This window comes from Paramisgurnus dabryanus, chromosome 7 (genome assembly GCF_030506205.2).
Source record: "Paramisgurnus dabryanus chromosome 7, PD_genome_1.1, whole genome shotgun sequence".
In the NCBI taxonomy this organism is placed as follows: domain Eukaryota; kingdom Metazoa; phylum Chordata; class Actinopteri; order Cypriniformes; family Cobitidae; genus Paramisgurnus; species Paramisgurnus dabryanus.
The window spans coordinates 25,190,838-25,208,997 of record NC_133343.1 but is presented as its reverse complement, the minus strand read 5'-3'; the positions used below and the strand labels follow the sequence as shown (position 1 = coordinate 25,208,997).

General features: G+C 38.4%; 1 protein-coding gene across 1 annotated transcript in view; it reads right to left on the bottom strand.

Moving 5' to 3' along the window:
* The window catches only part of herc2 (HECT and RLD domain containing E3 ubiquitin protein ligase 2), a 79,063-nt gene that overhangs the window by 29,346 nt on the left and 31,557 nt on the right, over positions 1-18,160 (bottom strand). The window contains exons 27-51 of the mRNA XM_065272619.1: positions 16,237-16,451; positions 15,877-16,009; positions 15,650-15,777; positions 15,316-15,511; positions 14,907-15,037; positions 14,483-14,656; positions 14,216-14,352; positions 12,406-12,557; positions 11,833-12,024; positions 11,524-11,711; positions 11,256-11,448; positions 8,479-8,661; positions 8,142-8,326; positions 7,593-7,740; positions 6,046-6,242; positions 5,712-5,942; positions 5,011-5,149; positions 4,678-4,824; positions 3,380-3,522; positions 2,740-3,004; positions 2,300-2,442; positions 2,112-2,210; positions 772-940; positions 505-630; positions 310-418 (exon numbers count right to left, since the gene is read on the bottom strand). Of these exons, the coding sequence (XP_065128691.1) occupies positions 310-418; positions 505-630; positions 772-940; positions 2,112-2,210; positions 2,300-2,442; positions 2,740-3,004; positions 3,380-3,522; positions 4,678-4,824; positions 5,011-5,149; positions 5,712-5,942; positions 6,046-6,242; positions 7,593-7,740; positions 8,142-8,326; positions 8,479-8,661; positions 11,256-11,448; positions 11,524-11,711; positions 11,833-12,024; positions 12,406-12,557; positions 14,216-14,352; positions 14,483-14,656; positions 14,907-15,037; positions 15,316-15,511; positions 15,650-15,777; positions 15,877-16,009; positions 16,237-16,451 (4,123 nt within the window). The remainder of the gene's footprint in view (positions 1-309; positions 419-504; positions 631-771; positions 941-2,111; positions 2,211-2,299; positions 2,443-2,739; positions 3,005-3,379; positions 3,523-4,677; positions 4,825-5,010; positions 5,150-5,711; positions 5,943-6,045; positions 6,243-7,592; positions 7,741-8,141; positions 8,327-8,478; positions 8,662-11,255; positions 11,449-11,523; positions 11,712-11,832; positions 12,025-12,405; positions 12,558-14,215; positions 14,353-14,482; positions 14,657-14,906; positions 15,038-15,315; positions 15,512-15,649; positions 15,778-15,876; positions 16,010-16,236; positions 16,452-18,160) is intronic.

Below are 18,160 nucleotides of genomic sequence, written 5' to 3'. Positions count from 1 at the left end.
TTCACCGAAGCGGATAAAGGAAAGATTTTGAAGGTAAGTAAATATCCTAAATCGGCGCCGCCCGGTTCAGGTAACTAACAACTAGATTACAGTTTTATGACTGCTAAAAATCATATTATGCTTTCTGTGTGCGCTTAATGGAATCCCAAAAGTCTAAGCTTTACAACGATGTGCCGCATGACCGTATATTTTAAAGATTTAATGCTTCAAAGTTACAATGACGTAATGCAGCCTCTCGTGCAAGGGAGGGGGTGTGCCGTGTACGGCACAGTGTTCCTTATCATGTTAATAAAGTCATAAATTACAAACCTGACACCGGGATGCACACTGGGCACAAGCTCCATCTCTGACAGCAATCCGGTCCAATGCGACTGCTGAGGAAAGTCCACGATTACATCTTTCCCATTGGCACTGAAAGCTGGACACACGCATTCACATTTAGACTCTATGGAGACCGTACCATGAGCTATGTAGCAAAATAAGTGTTTTTATGTCATATTTCACCTTTGACCACACCCACACTTCTGTGAGTGACAGATCCCCACTTGTACTTTGGCGTCGTAACCGAAGGTTTCACTCGCACTTTATCACCAATCTTTATGTGAGACGGAGAACTCTGAGGAGGAAACCCTAAAAGATAAAGAGGGGAAAAACATTGATTGAAAAGTTATTTTACAAATAATATCATTGGTTTCATTTGATTAGAATTTAATTATTGTCTACTACAGTCATTTGATGTTTTTAAAGTATGAAGATTAAAAAGAAGATTACCAAGCAGCTCAGTGTGGATGTAACGAACCCAGTAAGTTCCTCCCTTCTGCTGCCAATCACATTGCACATTCAGATCATGCAAGCCATCTCTGTCCAGTTTGATCACTTTGCCAACATCTCCTTCATACACTTCCTCATACGTCCTGCAGCAACGGACCATCATGCCCACCTAAACCACACACAGACCTTAGATCTCAGGCACCAAAATATGTAGTCACACTAACTGTGCTAAAAAGCACACTGAGAAGGGGACAGAGAATGAAAAACCATTTTTACCTTGTCTTTGTTGAATAATGGTAGTGTACCCACATTCACGAACATACAAAAAGTGCTAGACATGCTAAACATCTCAGTCTCATGAAATTTCTCTTTCAGAAATGTCAGCCAGAAAACGGCCCAATCTGAAAAACTGATGCTTATGACATCACAGGCATCTAACTGCCCTCCACTTTAAAATAATTGGCTACATTTTTTGAGTGGCAGCAAAGTTAGCCAATCAGTAATGAGATTGCAAGTTAAGCCAGTAGGGGGAGCCCAATAGGTGCAAAACCACTTGTTTAAAATCCCCCACCCTAATAGAGCTATCTGAGAGAGGTTTTTAGGAAGCTTCTAAGGCATTACAGACCCAAACAAAACAATTTTTGTCTAAGAGCCAGCCTCTAGCGGGCAGTCGATGAATTGCAGTTTAAAGGCAGGGTGCATGATTTTTGAAAAACACTTTGGAAAAGGGAGTCGGCCGAGTACCAAAACACACTTGTAGCCAATCAGCAGTAAGGGGCATGTCTACTAACTGAAATCGTCGCGGGGGTTGCGTATCTGTGGGGCGGGTCTATCAAAAAAAGGTCCAGATTCTTCTGGGGTAGGGGTGTGTTCATTCAAATATCAACATTGGCTTTCAGAGATCATGCACACCGCCTTTAAGTCACTTCTATGTTGGCGTCACGATAGTGACCGAAAGGTTGCCCCTTGGTTTAAACCCACTGAAGCACCTTGAAATGCACTGCTTTGGTCGATGCATTGAAATAAATCCATAGGAAATTAAATGGAAAGGAAATTCTCTTTCTGAAGAGAATGATGCAAAATAATGTCTCAAAATGATTGGTCCATTATGGCTGAATTAACAGAAAGTACATTTAAAAAATTTGTATTTTCTAAATTTGAATTTGTCAATGTTTTGAAGCATATAAGTTGATAGTTATCCTTTTGGCATACACATTCTTACTAAAAGCAAAAAACTATTTTTTTTATTTCATGGGGACTTTAACAGTATGTTGTTTTCTAATGCAAAAAAAAAAAAAAAAAAAACATTTTCTAATGAACCTACTAGAGCGGCTTCTTACCTGGATATTTTCTCTCACATACACAGCATAATCGTCATTGCTCTGAAAATCCGACCTCTTTTTAAACGTCTGACTCTCAGTAACCACGACTCCAGGAGGCTGACATGCAAGAGAAGGACTCGTCATTATCGATAACAAAGGAGTCTATAGCTCAAAGCTGCTGTGTACATGTATGCAATTTCACGCACGACAGGGAAGGCGGGCTCAGGTTCCTCTAGCTCCTCCAGCACTTCTTCATCAGAGTACTCATCTGACACAGTATCAGCATCTGACAGATCTGTAATGTGAACATCTGGATGGTCCAACAACCAGCCCACCAAAGCCTCCACACCTAAATCCCAAACAAACAAAATACTTAAAAATTTCGTACATGCAGCTAATTGGCTCTGTTTGGATACAGACGGTAAAATCATGGTACTATGACCGATTCAAATCCATGCTACTTGCACAAACTCAATTGTCTATTAGGTAAATTTATGCTTATTATAAATAGTACTTATTTAGAAACCCACACATTCTCATATATGCATCATTGTGTCATTCTTGTATTTCAGCCAGATAAATCTAGAAAATATACCAACACTGAATGCAATGTAGTACAACTCAAAGGAAACTGGTGGTGTATTACCTGGCGTTCCAGATGTTCCTGTAGTTCCAGACAGTGATTTAAGGGCAAACTCAATGTTTTTCCTCTGGAAGCCCATATCCATCAGCTGTAGGACAATGGGAACAGGGGGCACAGGTGAGGTCTTGTGTTTCTTCTGCCTTGGTGGGCGCACGTGCTGCACGGTGACAGGTGTGGTGGCTTCACTGGAGCTGCTGTCCTCGAAGAGAGGAGACGACGGGTGTGTGGATTCAACCGCCAGGTACTGACACACAGCCAGAGCCGCTGCCTAAAACAAACAAACCATTCAGGAAATAAATGGTGGAGATGAGGTGGTGTAGATTCAAGATCGGAGGAAATCATTTTTGGGGGGACTGATTCTGTAAAAAAGTGTCTTTTGAAAAACATGTCAGCAAAAAAGGCTTCTTCCAAGATGGTGATTAAACTATTTTCAAATTTTTTCTATTTCTTGTGTTGTGTGAACACTTTACAAGATGTAAGTACATGGAGCTCATTTTAATTCTGATGATGATCATAGGTTTGAATCCCTAAGCATAGATAATATGATAAAATAAAAGTTTCTGTGTAAATATTTTGTAATTTTTCAAAACTACCCAACCTTCACATTGATAAATCGTAAAGAAGAGTAAACAGACTCTCTGACCTCCAGTTCCTGCCGGTGAAAGATGGCTTTAATTGGAGAAGGTTGAGTGGATGCGGACAGTAGTTGCTGAAGGAGGATAAGAGGGGGCTGAGGACCCTCAGGAGACAAATCGGCCACATCAGGAGAAGACACGCATTGATCCTCTGAACAAAACAAGCACAAATGATGTGACTGTTATATAACACAGGCTGTGATTGTGAGCTGTTGTGTGAGACACATTACACATGAAGAGTTACAGTAAGTTCATCAAATACTTTAATCCCACCCTTAATGGATTCTGCCTAAACGCTAACTAACAAGAAATTATGTCAGACGCAGTTAGTGGGTTTTGCATGTGCGCTCTTAAAGGTACACTCTATTTTTTCTTTTTTTTAAATATGCTCATTTTCCAGCTTCCCTAGAGATAAACATTTGATTTTTACAGTTTTGGAATCCATTCAGCCGATCTCAGGGTCTGGCGGGACCACTTTTAGCATAGCTTAGCATAATCCATTGAATCTAATTAGACCATGAGCATTACGCTCAAAAATAGAGTTTTTATATTTTTCTTATTTAAAACTTGACTCTTCTGTAGTTACATCGTGTACTAAGACCGAAAGAAAATTAAAAGTTGCAATATATGGCTAGGAAACATACTCTCATTCTGGCGTAATAATCAAGGACTTTGCTGCCGTACCATGGCTGCAGCAGGCACAATGATATTACACAGTGCCTAAAAGTGTCCCCTTGGTTAATTTAAATATTCAGATTATGCTAAACTATGCTAAATGTTGTACCACCACACCCGGAGATCATCTGAATGGATTCCAAAACAGTAAAAATCTAATGTTTCACTAAGCATATTTAAAAAAAATGAGTGTCCCTTTAAAATTAATTAAGAAGGATAAAATGGGGAACAAAAGCAATAAAGACCACCTGAGCAAATTCTACATATGAACATCATTGGGCAGCAAAGTGATAAAATGGAGATTTGTAGCAAATGTAACGTAATGAAACGTGTCCATAAACACGACTCTGTTATTGATTCTTTTGAAAGTCAATGCGAGCGCATTTATTATAGCCACTTAACTGACGTCCACTACTCTTCCTAAAAGCCCTGACGGATTACTGAGCTATGACCTTTATAACATTACAGCATGGATACCACCCTGTTTACCCACATAAAAATCACATAAAAACAAACAGACAATAAAAAATAACAAAACAGAGACGTGCAGACAAACAAATCAAGACAAACGAAACAAAAAATCCACAAACAGGCTCTATAAATTTGGAAGAATAAATGATTCTGGTCTTACCTGGTGGGTTAGGGCTGACATCTACAACAGCTGGCTGAGAGAGGATCTGCCGTAGTTTGTCCTGGTGAGACAAGAGAGCCCGCGCTGCTTTCAGAATATACAGCCTAAGCTGCTGACACCGTAACAAATGCACATCCACCTGATCTGCTGCAGGGACAAAACATGCAACAGACAATATCTCTTTATATACACACACATTTCAAAATTATTCATAATTATTTTAGTTTGAAACAAGGACGTTGACATGATCAATTGGGTAGACTGCTGAAAATCAAGATCTGTCTTTTCAAAAATCACAATAGGATAAGTTAGGCTGTATGGAGTTGTTAGTACCTGTAAGTCCTCTGCTTAGGGATTTCTTCATGCGTTGCTTCTCCAACTTGCTTCCTGCTAAGTTAACCAGCTGTGCCCAAACAGCGAGCATGGGGTCAGTGAAAGGAAGGTTCTGGATGCTAAAGGGAATCATGTGGAGCTTCAAAGAAATCCAGACAGAAAACATACGGCCCGATGAGTCACGTACAAATATGCAGAATATAAATGGCATCCATACTGTTTCGGCAGCATCCATACTGTTCAATGTTATGCATGGAATTAATAAATTACACTGTATTACTGTAATTCTGTATCATATTATTAAATATTATTAAAGAGATAGTACACCCAAAAATGAAAATTCAGTCATTCACTCGCCCTCATGTAAATCTCAACCAGTTTCATAGTAAGAAAATCAAATACTACGGAAGTCAAAGTGTGCGGTTAACTATGTAATTACTATGATTTATAAAAATATAATCTTTTGTGTTGAACAGAATAAATAAATAAAGTTTAGATCTACATCAGGCTAAATGTGTACATTTTTGGGTGAACTATCCCTTTAATACAAAAAAAGTATTTTAGCAAGTGCACTTTAGTTAAACAAATCAAGGTCATGGCATCCTGCCACGCAATTGCCAAATGGAGGCATTTTTTAGTTATTCCACAAATTACAGTCTGCTGCCCATCTGTACCCTGTATGCGTGGTGGAGCAAATGTACCGGTTTTAGCTGGCTGAGCAGACAAACTTTACAGGTCCTCATCTCGTGGAACTGCACAGTGATTCGTCCTTTAGGCGTGATGCGAGTCACGGTCCCCTCTCCGTATTCCTCATGAACAACAGGTCCACCCAGACGCAGACGCCCATCGATCCCTCCGATGACTGCCAAGACAGCCATCAGACTGCCCACTGCTGGGGCTTCTGCATTGGGGAGGTAATCTTCAAGCACAGCCTGAAAAGGGAGGGTAAAACAACAACAACAACAACTTAGCTAAATCTATTTTTTTTGTAGTTAGATAATAAATACAAAACCACATCAAAATTTGGAGTCATACGGCTTCCGTGTGTCTGCCTGCCATGACGTCACCGATACCACTGAGCTGGGAGTTAATGTATTCGTTAATGAGACCATTCCATTGGTGGAGGGAGTGAAGTGTACGCAGTACGGCGACTATTTCCTCTGCTAGGGTACTGCTGTGTGTGGCTGTCAGAGAGGCTTGAGGGCGGGACTTCCGCCTACGCAAAGATCCTTCTGTAAAGGACAAAATACAAAACAAATTAAACAATCTGAGGGCTCAAAGAGTATAATAGTAGATAAAGAAAAAGGACTTATTGCCCAGGCATTTTTATGATTTTCACAAAAGTCTAATGCCTTCTTTAAATATATAAACCCACATTATATCAAATAAAAGAACAGATCCTCTGCTTTAAACAAACAAAAAAAGTGATATCCTTTCTTCATTTGTTCGCTTTTAATCACCTCTCAAGTATGGGTAGGTTTCTTCAAAAATACCAAATTTTAAACAAAAAGCTAATAATTGCATTTTTATAAAGGACTTTTGTTAGAGGTGATCAGATTGAGAACGATGATCAAAACATACAGAGAGAATTTTCTGCTTTTCGGATCCGGATCTGTTTTTTATAAGTTGAGTGCCACCTAGTGCATAATAGCGGAAATGTGGATTGCTGTAAACACACATCTTTGGCAGGGAATAGCTTTTTTTTAAAGGGGACATATCATGAAAAATCTCACTTTTTTCATGTTTAACCCTTTAACTGGCGCAACCCTTTTCGAGTGGGGGTGGTGAAAAGGTGATGTACACCTTTAAATTAATACAACTTGGGCATTTTTTTGGTCTAGAAGCCTAATTCTGGTCTTGTTTTTAAAGACAACACTTCAACGTTTTTTTACAGAAGTGTCTGGAGGTGAAAATATATATTTTTTATAGCGGTTTACATTTATTTGTAATAAATAAAAAATGCAATATAGTATTTATTTTGGTTTGCTGTGAGGTTTGCTGCATACTCTTGTCACAAATGAATAAATAACAGTTAATGCATTATTATTACTGCTCAAAGGTTTTGAAATATGAAAAATACATTCTTAGACTTTTCCAACAATATATAGTTTGTCGTGATAGATTAACATTTACATGAAAAATATTGACGTAAACTTGGTGACCCCGCCAGTTAACGGGTTTAAGTGCTATAATTGGGTCCCCAGTGCTTCTATCAACCTATAAAATGTGAAAAAGATCAAACCAGTAACTTAGTTTTGGTAAAACCATTCTCTGCAAGCATGTGAAAAAATAGCTCATTGAAATTTGGCTCCCCCTGTGATGTCAGAAGGGGATAATAGTGCCCCTTAACCTGCACTATCCAACCACGACACTGCCATTTGGTGCAGAGATCAACTCATTATGCATTAAAAAGGACACACAAAAATGTTTTGCTCAAACCTACGAAGTGGCCATTTTAACATGTTATAATAAATTATCTGTGGGGTATTTTAGGCTAAAACTTCATGTACTCTGGGGACACCAAATATTAACTTTACTTAGAAGTCTTGTGAAATGTCCCCTTAAAAGTAAATACACAGTACCTCTGAGAAGAGGAAGATCTGAGGAACAAGTGCTGAGCAGACTGCCCAGGAAACCGAAGAGTTTTTCCACCAGGAATTTCATATCCTGTGAGCGCTCCGTTTTATCCCAGGATGGTAACACTGCCTGTAGCAGCCGCAGGGCAAGAATCTGCCAGGAAGCGAGGAAAAAAGTGTTTTAATATTTGACATTGTAATGCGTGTCATCGGGGTTAAAGTAAGCACATTCTTTAGTTATGCTAACAGGATCCTGACAGTTATATCATTGTATTTACACCATGAATAAACTAAAAAGATCCGTATCCAGAATTAAATACTAGCGTACTGTTTCCTGCGTAGCATATGCTGTGTGCAGTCAAGAAAAACTTACTAATGGCATTTGCCACATTGGAAATGGAGGGTATACTTATGTGCATTGCATTGTGAGACACTACAAAACGTACGCAAATAACAATACATTGCATACTAAACAGATCATGTACTATTTCAGAATATTGATGGGTAGGATGGTAGTTTGCCATTTGAAACACTGTTATGGTGTTAGGCTAGTACCTGTCTCTGTAGTGTTACTGCAGTAAAGGACTGGTGTCCCTCCACGATACGTATGAGTACATTAATCCAGGGTACTGAGCTTAAAGTGCTGCACATCTGAGGCATTAGTGCTATACTGCGAATAAATCCCAGAGTGCACCAGCTCCTGTGCTGCTCACGAGCCACCAGCTTATGAGAGGAACAACCTGAGAAAGAGAGGGAAGGAGGAATATATAACAAAACATGCAACTTTTACCGGCCTTCAGGTTTTGCTGTCAAAGTTTGAACATTTTTAAATATTGAAAAGGTTTTCAAGTAGACCACTAGAGCGCTTCATATAAACAAAATATTGTGATACCAGTCTTATCATTGGCTCCGCTCTCCACCAGTATCCTGAGGAGACCACAGAGGGTGCTAACGGCCTCCGTCTGCATCACGCCAGCATGTATCCCCGAGGACAGAGACAGCGTCTTTAACAGGTTAACTGTACTGGTCAACATGATGGCAGTCGGGTGAGCAATCTTCTCCACAACTTCTCCTTCTGAAAGACACCACAGAGAGAAAAAGCGTTAAGAGTCAAAGAGAGATTCGGTCCACATCCATCAACTTGACCTAAACACATCCTTGTTATGAAAAACATGTTTTAAATTTTTTAATGACAATTTTTGTTTTTTGTGGGACTTAACATTTTTATTTTCCAGGCAATTACACTATATATTTTATCACTTGTAAATTTTAATGTTGGGAAAAAAAAGACATTTTCTAAAAACTTTTAAATTCAGATATAAGGATTTCCCCTTTTATTATATCAGACATTATTATTTGTTATTGACCCATAAATCAACATGGCATGGCAGAAGACAATAAAATGCAATGGGGCGGTTTCACGGACAGGGTTTAGATCAGGGTCAGATCTATTTAGATCTATTTTATTTGAAGCTGCTTTGGTATGATGAACAATTGTTAAAAACGCTACATAACTAAAATTCACTATTATATATTTTATATATATATATATATATATATATATATATATATATATATATATATATATATATATATATATATATATATATATATATATATATATATATATATATATATATATTACATTATTATATATTATATATAACAAAACACCTGCTTAAAATTCTGAATCAACACATGTAAGCCAGCTTAAAGGTTTATGTATTATATAGACTAGGATGGAGTATTTGGTGCTACACTGAGTAATTTCTTATTTAGTTATGTTATAAATAGTAGGCTACTCCATTCCATGCCATATTATTATGGTCTAGGATGGAGTACATGGATGTATTCATTAATTTTAGTTATGTAGTGTTTTTAACAATTATTCATCATACCAAAGCAGCTTCAAATAAAATAGAAACAAAGAAAACAGAGAAAGAACAACAAGTTTGTGAATGTATTCATTATTTTTAGTAGAACAGTGTAGCATATAATTCCAAATTCAAACTATATTCTAGTTAACGTATTTCCTAAACAAGTAACTGTAAGATACTATCACAGAAAAATCAAACAACAACAGAAGTAACAAAATCGCTACGGTTATGAATGAAGCCATATTAATGTGAGCAGTTTTACTGTAATGTATAAATGAAAGTTTTAAGTAAAAACTAGCAGCAGTCTCCTAGTAAGCAAGACTAAGAAAGGGTTGAGTTTAGAAAACTGGCGTTATATTGAACCAATCAGAATAGAGAAAACAATGAGTCATCAGATGCCTCATTTCAAAGCCCCGCCTTCCCACCCGCACTTGCAAACTCAAATCAGTGAGAGAATCGTGACAAAACTGCAAACGCAGAGGGACCAGGGGCCTGTTTCAGAAAGGTGGTTAAGTGCAAACTCGGAGTTTGTTAACCCTGAAATAAGGGAAACTCTTTGAGTTTTCCGTTTCAAAATGAGAGGTAGGTTAAACCCGAGACAGCGGGGTAAGTCAAGCCTGTTTCAGAAGGAGAGGTAACTTATACTCAGAGTCTGTTTCCGGAGTAACTTACTCTCTGAACCTAACCTGGTCGGGAACAGGTTTTATCCTGTAAACTCAGAGTTTCTTGTGGTCTCCTCCCCATTTTTAAAGGAGTAGCTGTGTTTGATCTTGTTAGTTGCTTTAGTACATTCATTGTGCACATTTTTATTATGTACACTGTAAAATATGTTTTTAGCTGTCTTTAAGTTATAATCAAATTGCCAGTGCAAATCATTTTACCTTAGTGCTTTATATATTTTATAAATTACACTTTAATTTAAACAAAAAAAAATTAAACTTTTTTTTTTGTATTTTGCACATGTATGTTGTAGAGTGAAATTGTTTACTGTCTATTTGTCTTTGTATATGTTTTTACTGTTTTAAATGTTATTTGAGCCTGTCTTGTCAAAGACAAATTTCTGTCACTTGTGACAGACAATAAAGTTTTCCTTATCCTTATCCTTATCCTTTACAGTAAAGTGAGATGACTAGTAAAGCCAAATTGATATACTTAGTGCAGAGACGTAAGTGACTAAAATTTTAAGTGCTTTTATAGAGGATCCTGTAGATGATGATGCTGCATTCATTTGTAGGAATTTACATTTATGTTGCAAGAGGATTTTGAGACCACGAGTGGATTTTTGTCATATCCACTTGCATTTATGTGAGCAGAATTTTTTTTTTTTTTGCAGTCATTTTAGAAATATAAATATCCTTATGTAACTAATATCAGTCTTTTTGTGGCCGTGCTCTTACATATAAATTTCAGCGCAAAAACCGTGCAAAAAGTGTAAGCGCGGAAAAACTGAGGTCAGATGCATACAGTTCATACTTATTTAGTGTAAATATGTTTTACAAGACATGAAATACACTTACGATTAACAGTAGTATGTTGCAAAACTTGTTTTCTTACGCTTGCAACTTGATTTACACCTTTACAAAAGTTTTTGCACATGCAAATTTATTCTACGCTTGCAATGTTAAGTACATTCTTACAAATTTTATCCTGCGCATGCAAATCTTTTTGACGTTATTTTACCCTCATAGTTTGCGCCCTTTGTGTGCACGAAGTAATTTTTGAAACCGGAGAGGTTGAAATGTCAGTTTATGAAAATAGGCGCCCACGTGCAAACGTAGTCTTGATTACTAACCTGTGTCATCCTCAGTGTCCGAGTCTTCCGTGGTGGGTTGGGTGGCAGGTGGAGGTTCAGCCAGTTTAAGGTCATACTTGCCCTCTTTGCCCATCCTGTAGGAGTTGGTACTGCTGGTATCCCACTGGACTCGAATCCAGCCATCTTCTCCCAATTCCCCAATTACACGCCCCAGTCCTGGTGGTGGGCCATCCTAACATACAGTCACATAGTCAGGACTCTTCTGTTCAATGCCACATTCACCCTTTGAATGAAGAATTCATCTCACCTGGTCGCCCCATTTCCAGTCAGGTCCTCTCATCACCCTTGTGCCGATCTTCATCATAGCAGCCAGCTCAGGGCCGGATGCAGGGAGAGGGGTGGGGGTCGTTTCTTTTCTGGACTCCTCGAGAACTGTCGCAGATCCCCCATGAACTGCAGAGCTCAGCTCCTCGTCAGTGCTGTCAGAGCTGGGACCTGTGCAACATAAGACCAACCGAAAAAAAGACTTAAATCTAAATCATTTTTGAAGTTATTAGCATCATTCTGACACCGTAGGACTTCTCAAAAAGAGAGCAGATCTAAAAGAGGTGCTGACCGATGAGCCGAAGGACGCTTTGAGTGAGGGCGAGGATGCCGGAGTTCAGCAGCAAGCTGAGGCTGTTGGCTCCATGTTTGAGAGTGAGCATGTGAAGCATGGCAAGTAGGAAGCGGGCCTGAGGGATGGTACCCAGACTGGGGCCCGCAGGGTTCTCATTAGTGATGGTTTGCAGAGGTACTGGCTGCACACCTGGATGTGAAGAAGATACAATAACATATTTAATCAATACAAAATTAAACACGTTGGGGTGGTTTCCCAGACATGGATTATTTTAAACCAGGACTATTCCTTAGTTTAATTAGAAAATGTAACTATTTTTAACAAACATGCCTTACTAAAAACATTCCTTTTTGATTCAAAACAAAGGGCACTGATGTATTTTAAAATGTGTCAGTGAAAGTTGTTTTCAGTTTGGACAGCTCTTACATTTATTTTAGTCTAGGACTAGTCTAATCGCTGTCCAGGAAACCGCCCCAAGTATTTACACAAACATGAAATCTTGATATCTATTACAAATCAATAATCAGGAACTTATTTGATTTAACATTGATAGGATTTAATGACTCATACCCAGCTCTTTAAACTTCCCGCTTGCCTCCAGCAAAATGTTGCGGACATTCTGGATGGACCACGCATAAAGCTTCCCAAAGGTCACTTCCAAAAGCATACGGTTAAATGGGGGAATCAGATCTACATCCTTCAGACAGTCAGACAGTGGCTCCCTATGTAGAAAATGCATCAGAATAAAAACATTGTTTATACTTAATCATTCAGCGTTAGTACATATGATGACAATAATCATAATATTCACCTTGATATTCTAATTGTGCGATTATTTTTGTCAAAAAAAGATCTTACATTGAAGTTTTGAAATGTTTATGGGCCATTGACGTGATGTTAATTATTTTGTGTCTGTATAGATAAATTAAATGTAAAATGGTTTAAATTTCAAAATACATTTGCAGATTACTTCAATACATTCTTTTTTTTTTTTTGAGCACCAAGTCTAAAATTTCTGGTTTCATTTTGAAAGAATATTTGGGGGATAATGGCAAAAATGTCAGTGTGGTGTAACCGGTCTGTGTCAATTCGTGTAACTAGTATTTTTTTTTAATTAAATATAAATATATTCATAAAAAAGTGCAATAAAATATAATCATCTAATTTAGTGTAATATGATTTTTTTACATACATTTTTACATCATTTGTCAAAGATTATTCAGAAAACAGAGCTGTTTTCAGCATATGTCAAATATTACAAAAACGCATTAAAATTTACATTTAGAAATAACTTAAATTATTTTTTGAAATCTTTTTTGGGTCAATGACGTGGCGTTAATTATTTTGTGTCCAAATGGATAAATTAAATGTAAAAGGGTTGAAATTTCAAAATAAATTTGCAGATTTCTTGCACACATTCTCTTTTTTGAGGACAAAGTCTAACATTTCTGGTTTTATTTCATTTTGAAAGAATATTTGGGGGATAATTGCAAAAATGTCAATGTGGTGTAGCCGGTCTGTGTCAATTGGTGTAACTAGTATATTCTAAAATTAAAATATAAATATATTCATGTGGCGTAACGGTCTGTGTCAGTTGGTGTAACTAGTATTTTCTGTAATTAAATATAAATATATTCATAAAAAATGTGGAATAAAATATAATCATATAGGTTTGTGTAATATGATTTTTTACATACATTTTTACATCATTTGTCAAAGATTACTTCGAAAACAGAGCTGATTTCAGCATATGTCAGGACAAATATAACAAAAACGCATTAATATTTACGTTTAGAAATAACTAATAAAATGATATTTTAAATCTTTTTTTTTTGAGGATGATTACGTTTACATGCCATCAAGGTGGATAAAATATTTAATTTGTTCTCACTCTTTGCCGCAATTGACGGTTAAACCATTTGACATTTTCAGGTCTTAACTTTCATAAAAACATATAGCATAAAATTTACATAAATACACTGTGTATTAAAATAAAACCTGATGCATTCTTTAAAAAAAAAAAAAAATTCTCTCATCTTGCCAAACTGTCACTGACCCTTATAACTTTCTAAAGCAGCTGCATGTTAAATTCTAAACTTCCATAACTATTTGTTATTTACATTACATTATTTCGTTTTGGATGTTATGTTGTTAGTAAACAGATCCAAAATGAATAGCTGAAGGACAAGTCAACTTATCAGTTTAAAAATCTCTGATTCACCACTGAATTTGGTGTCCAAACATACTGAAGAAAAGCACATAAATAAGCACAAATGGACAGCTGTAACTAAGGCTTTTGGCAATTACATAATTGTTTCACCCCCCAATTGAAATTCAGTATGGTTTATAATGTACATCAGCATGTTTATTTTGCACCTACCCGATATCAGTCCCTTCAGGAATGACTCTCTGCCACCCGCAGAGCATGGCGTACTGTACAGAGGGCAGGAGGAAGCTTTTGGATGCCAGCTTGAGCATGGTGTCTATACCCTCCAGCCTAACCTCAGCTCGCTCCAGCTGGACACAAGAGTGAGGTGATGTCCGAACCGTTATAGCTCTTTCTGTCATGTCAGTTTCAATCTATAACTTTAATTCCTTACAAAAACTTAACACTTTTTCAGAGGTGTGTGAACTTTTGTTTAACTACCTGTTTTAGGAGGCACTTCCTCATCTTCTCCACATCCAGCGGCTCCTCTTTCAGAGCAAACTCTACGATGGTGCTCATGAGGCTGGACTGAGAGAAGGAGCCTTGGACGCTGTGCCGAAGCCAGCGATATTTCTGAACACTGCCTATGGTGTTAAGCAGAGGCTGCCACTTATCCTGCCACACACAAAACATAGACTAAAAATCATAATGGTCTTTGAAAATAGACAAAGTATTTGAAGTCATTTTGATAGAAGTGTGACTGTATAAAGCAGATCTTAGGGCCAGACATGCCAGTTATTTATAGCGCACACCACAGATGGTATACTCTCATCAGATATGTGTGTTATATCAGAAATAATTTAATTAGTTGAGTGAAAAAAAAATGGCCAAGTGCATAGCGTTAAGGTATTAGTGGACAGCAAACCTTTGAGGCTTTGACTGTTGTTTGCTTTTTGTCCACAGGGGCGGGGCTTATCGGTGCAGGTGGCTCCTCGTTGGTCCCTTCCCTCTCCAGCTTACATTCCTCTACGTCAGTCGATTCTGACTTTTTAAGCACTGTGAAAAACATCAAAAACATGATGTGATATAGTGTACATTGAACAGCGCTTAAAGGCAGGATGCATGATCTCTCAAAGCCAATGTTGACATCTGAAATCACCTGACAAACAGGCACCTGCCCCACACATACGCAACCCAGGCAACTATGTCGGTTACTAGACACGCCCCTTACTGCTGATTGGCTACAAGTGTGCTGTGGTAGTCGGTCAGACTTGCTTTTCTAAAGTGTTTTTAAAAATCATACACCCCACCTTTAAAGAAAAGACTCAGTTTACCTCGCTTTTTCCGGCGGTCTCTGATAAGTTTCTGTGTGATCCTCTTCCAGCGAGGTTGAGAGCTCAGCAGCTTTAGTTTGGACACAATGGACAGGTCATTACTGACCGCAGGCCTGAGTTCATTAAACAGGAAACGCAACCTCTCGATCACCGGCGCACAGACCTCTTTATACGAGCGTCCCTGCTCTTGATGTGTCTACACCACAGACAGGAAATTAAAGAGAGGTCATGATGCAATTGACCACGTTTCATGTAAAATCTGCTCCAAAAGAGCTTAAATAATAAGGTAACGGGCACAATATCATTATGAGTATTTAAGATTATTCCCGCTCACTTTTATCAAAGAACACTTGGCTTGGTACACCATTCGGCAGACATCGATCACAGATTTGGGGAGCGACCTTTGTTTCCCCTGGTCCACACCCAAGGCACATTGATCGACGAGTGAGAGGGCAACATGACCTGTGCAAAAAAAAAAAAAAAGAATTACCAAATCATCTTTTAAGATGTTGAAAGTATGAAAAACAACAATACAAGTGTCAATGATAGTTGCTAGGTTACCCAGGTCTTGGTGCTTGAGAAGACAGCAGAGCAGCAGGCGGCCCACTTCCTCCACGGGGTGCTCGGGAGGGAAAGTGATGGGAGTGATGAGATGGTACTGTTTGCAGCACCGCTCGATTTGGCATAAGAAGTCCTGCGGAGAAACAAAAAGCATTTATCATTAACCATCTGAAAACATCAGTAAAACAGATCTGATAGTAAAATCTGATTGGATGAGCCACATTTATAGCCGTTTCAGAAGCACACCATAAAAAAACATTAAATCAGTATGCAAAGGTTGTGAGTTCAAGCCACAGGGAACACAAATACTGCTAAATGTATAGCTGTGAGTCTGGCAAATGCACTAATGTAATGTATGACCTTCACAGTGTGGTCCTGGGTGGTGTTGTCAGCGATGGCCTGTAGGAAGGGCTGAGCGTGATCGCTGAGGGTGATTCTTCGGCAGTAGAGCTTGGATTTGTCTGGTGTTGTGGTCCCGGGTGAGCTGCAGTGGTCCTCGTCCTTCTCCTCATTATAGTTATAGTGGATCTGACTTGTCTGCAGACCACCAAAAAATATCGATGACTGGAGCCATTCTGGAAAGAAAAAGCATAAAGGAGAATTAAGTTTTAGTACAGTGAACTCATTGTCATGTTCAAGAAACCAATTTGAAATGATTCAAGCTTTGTGACATGGTGCATTATCCTGCTGGAAGTAGCCATCAGAGGATGGGTACATGGTGGTCATAAAGGGATGAACATGGTCAGAAACAATGCTCAGGTAGGCCGTGGCATTTAAACGATGCCCAACTGGCACCAAGTGGCCTAAAAGTGCAGACCTGCCAACCTTGGAAATTTTTTTTGAGTACAGTAGCATCGGCCGAAAGGACAGAACACGGGTTTTTAACATATAATTTAACACATGCACGCGCACATGCACGCACGCACACCTCTTGGTAACTTTCAAGGTAACATGCTGCACATTGCACTCACTTTTTTCTGCTTTAAAAATAATTATGTGTTCTTCAAAGTTGAGCATGTCTGCACAAACACTGTTAAAAGTGATATTACTGTTAAATAGTGGGAGACGGTTAACCCACAAATGACATTCTGTTATCATTTACTCAACCTCATATTGTGTCTAAACCTCATGATTTCTTTCTTGTGTGAAACACACAAAAAAAAATTGAGAAACATTTTTTTGTTTTTCCCTGACTAGCAAAAAATACAATGGAGTGGGGACCAGACACTGTGGTTATCAACACTCTTTAAAATAACTTGTGTATCACACAATAAAGAAACTCATAAATGTTTGGATGGTCTGTTCTGTTATGTAAACTAAACTATGACTGAATTACATGTTTTAAGTTAACTATACCTTTAAGACAGTATTTAAGAGTTAACACTGCTTTAAATTCAACCATAACTGTGACAGTAGTGCTGTTAACTGTATGTCTGTCTGTAATTTATTGTAGCTTTGTTTACAGTACAGTACAGTAAAGCATAGGCACCTATCACGTGGGCGCTCGAGACACGAGATATTCTCCATTTATAAAACTTTATTTGATGTGGTTGGTTTGTATGTGACGTTTTATTTTATTGACAATTATCAAGAGCGCGTTATTTCAGAACGCATTTAATCCGCTTCACTCGGATGTCTGGTGGATTCCCATCACTGAGAGTGAACTTTCAGTTTTTATTTGACTAAAACTGGATGATCTGCCCCATGGTAAAATCATTGTACTTTTTCGTAAGCGCTCAATTATAAATGATGCTCATTTACAAATCAGAAGTAATGTTAGCGCATCTTGCGGTCAAGTGCACGGTATGAAACGGAGCCCGCGCGACCGTCGACTTCATAGGATTAAGCTAATGCATTATTTCATTATTTGCACATCCACCCTGACCAGTTTACCTTAGCGGGTCAGACGTCTTGACCCTCCGTTGAAAAAGATGTTCAGAAACTGCGGGTGGAGGAAGGAGATCACGCTGGAGTTTGTGATTCCATCGATAGCAGACTCTTGTTACTGATTGGCCATACGACTTGTCAATCATCCCCACTTTCTATGTGGTGGATGAGCCCAGTGCTATGATTGGACATATTTTTCTTTTTTCTGTTGCTTCTTTTGAGTACTTCGCGCGGCAAAGGGCGTCATCAGGTTTTTGCGTAGTTTAGGGTGACAAATCGTACCACCGTACTTTGAGGTCAAAATGAGTACCTGCTACGCAAAATGCGTACAGGTTGGCAGGTCTGAAAGTGTGCCAAGAAAACATCCCCCACACCCTTACACCACCACCACCAGCCT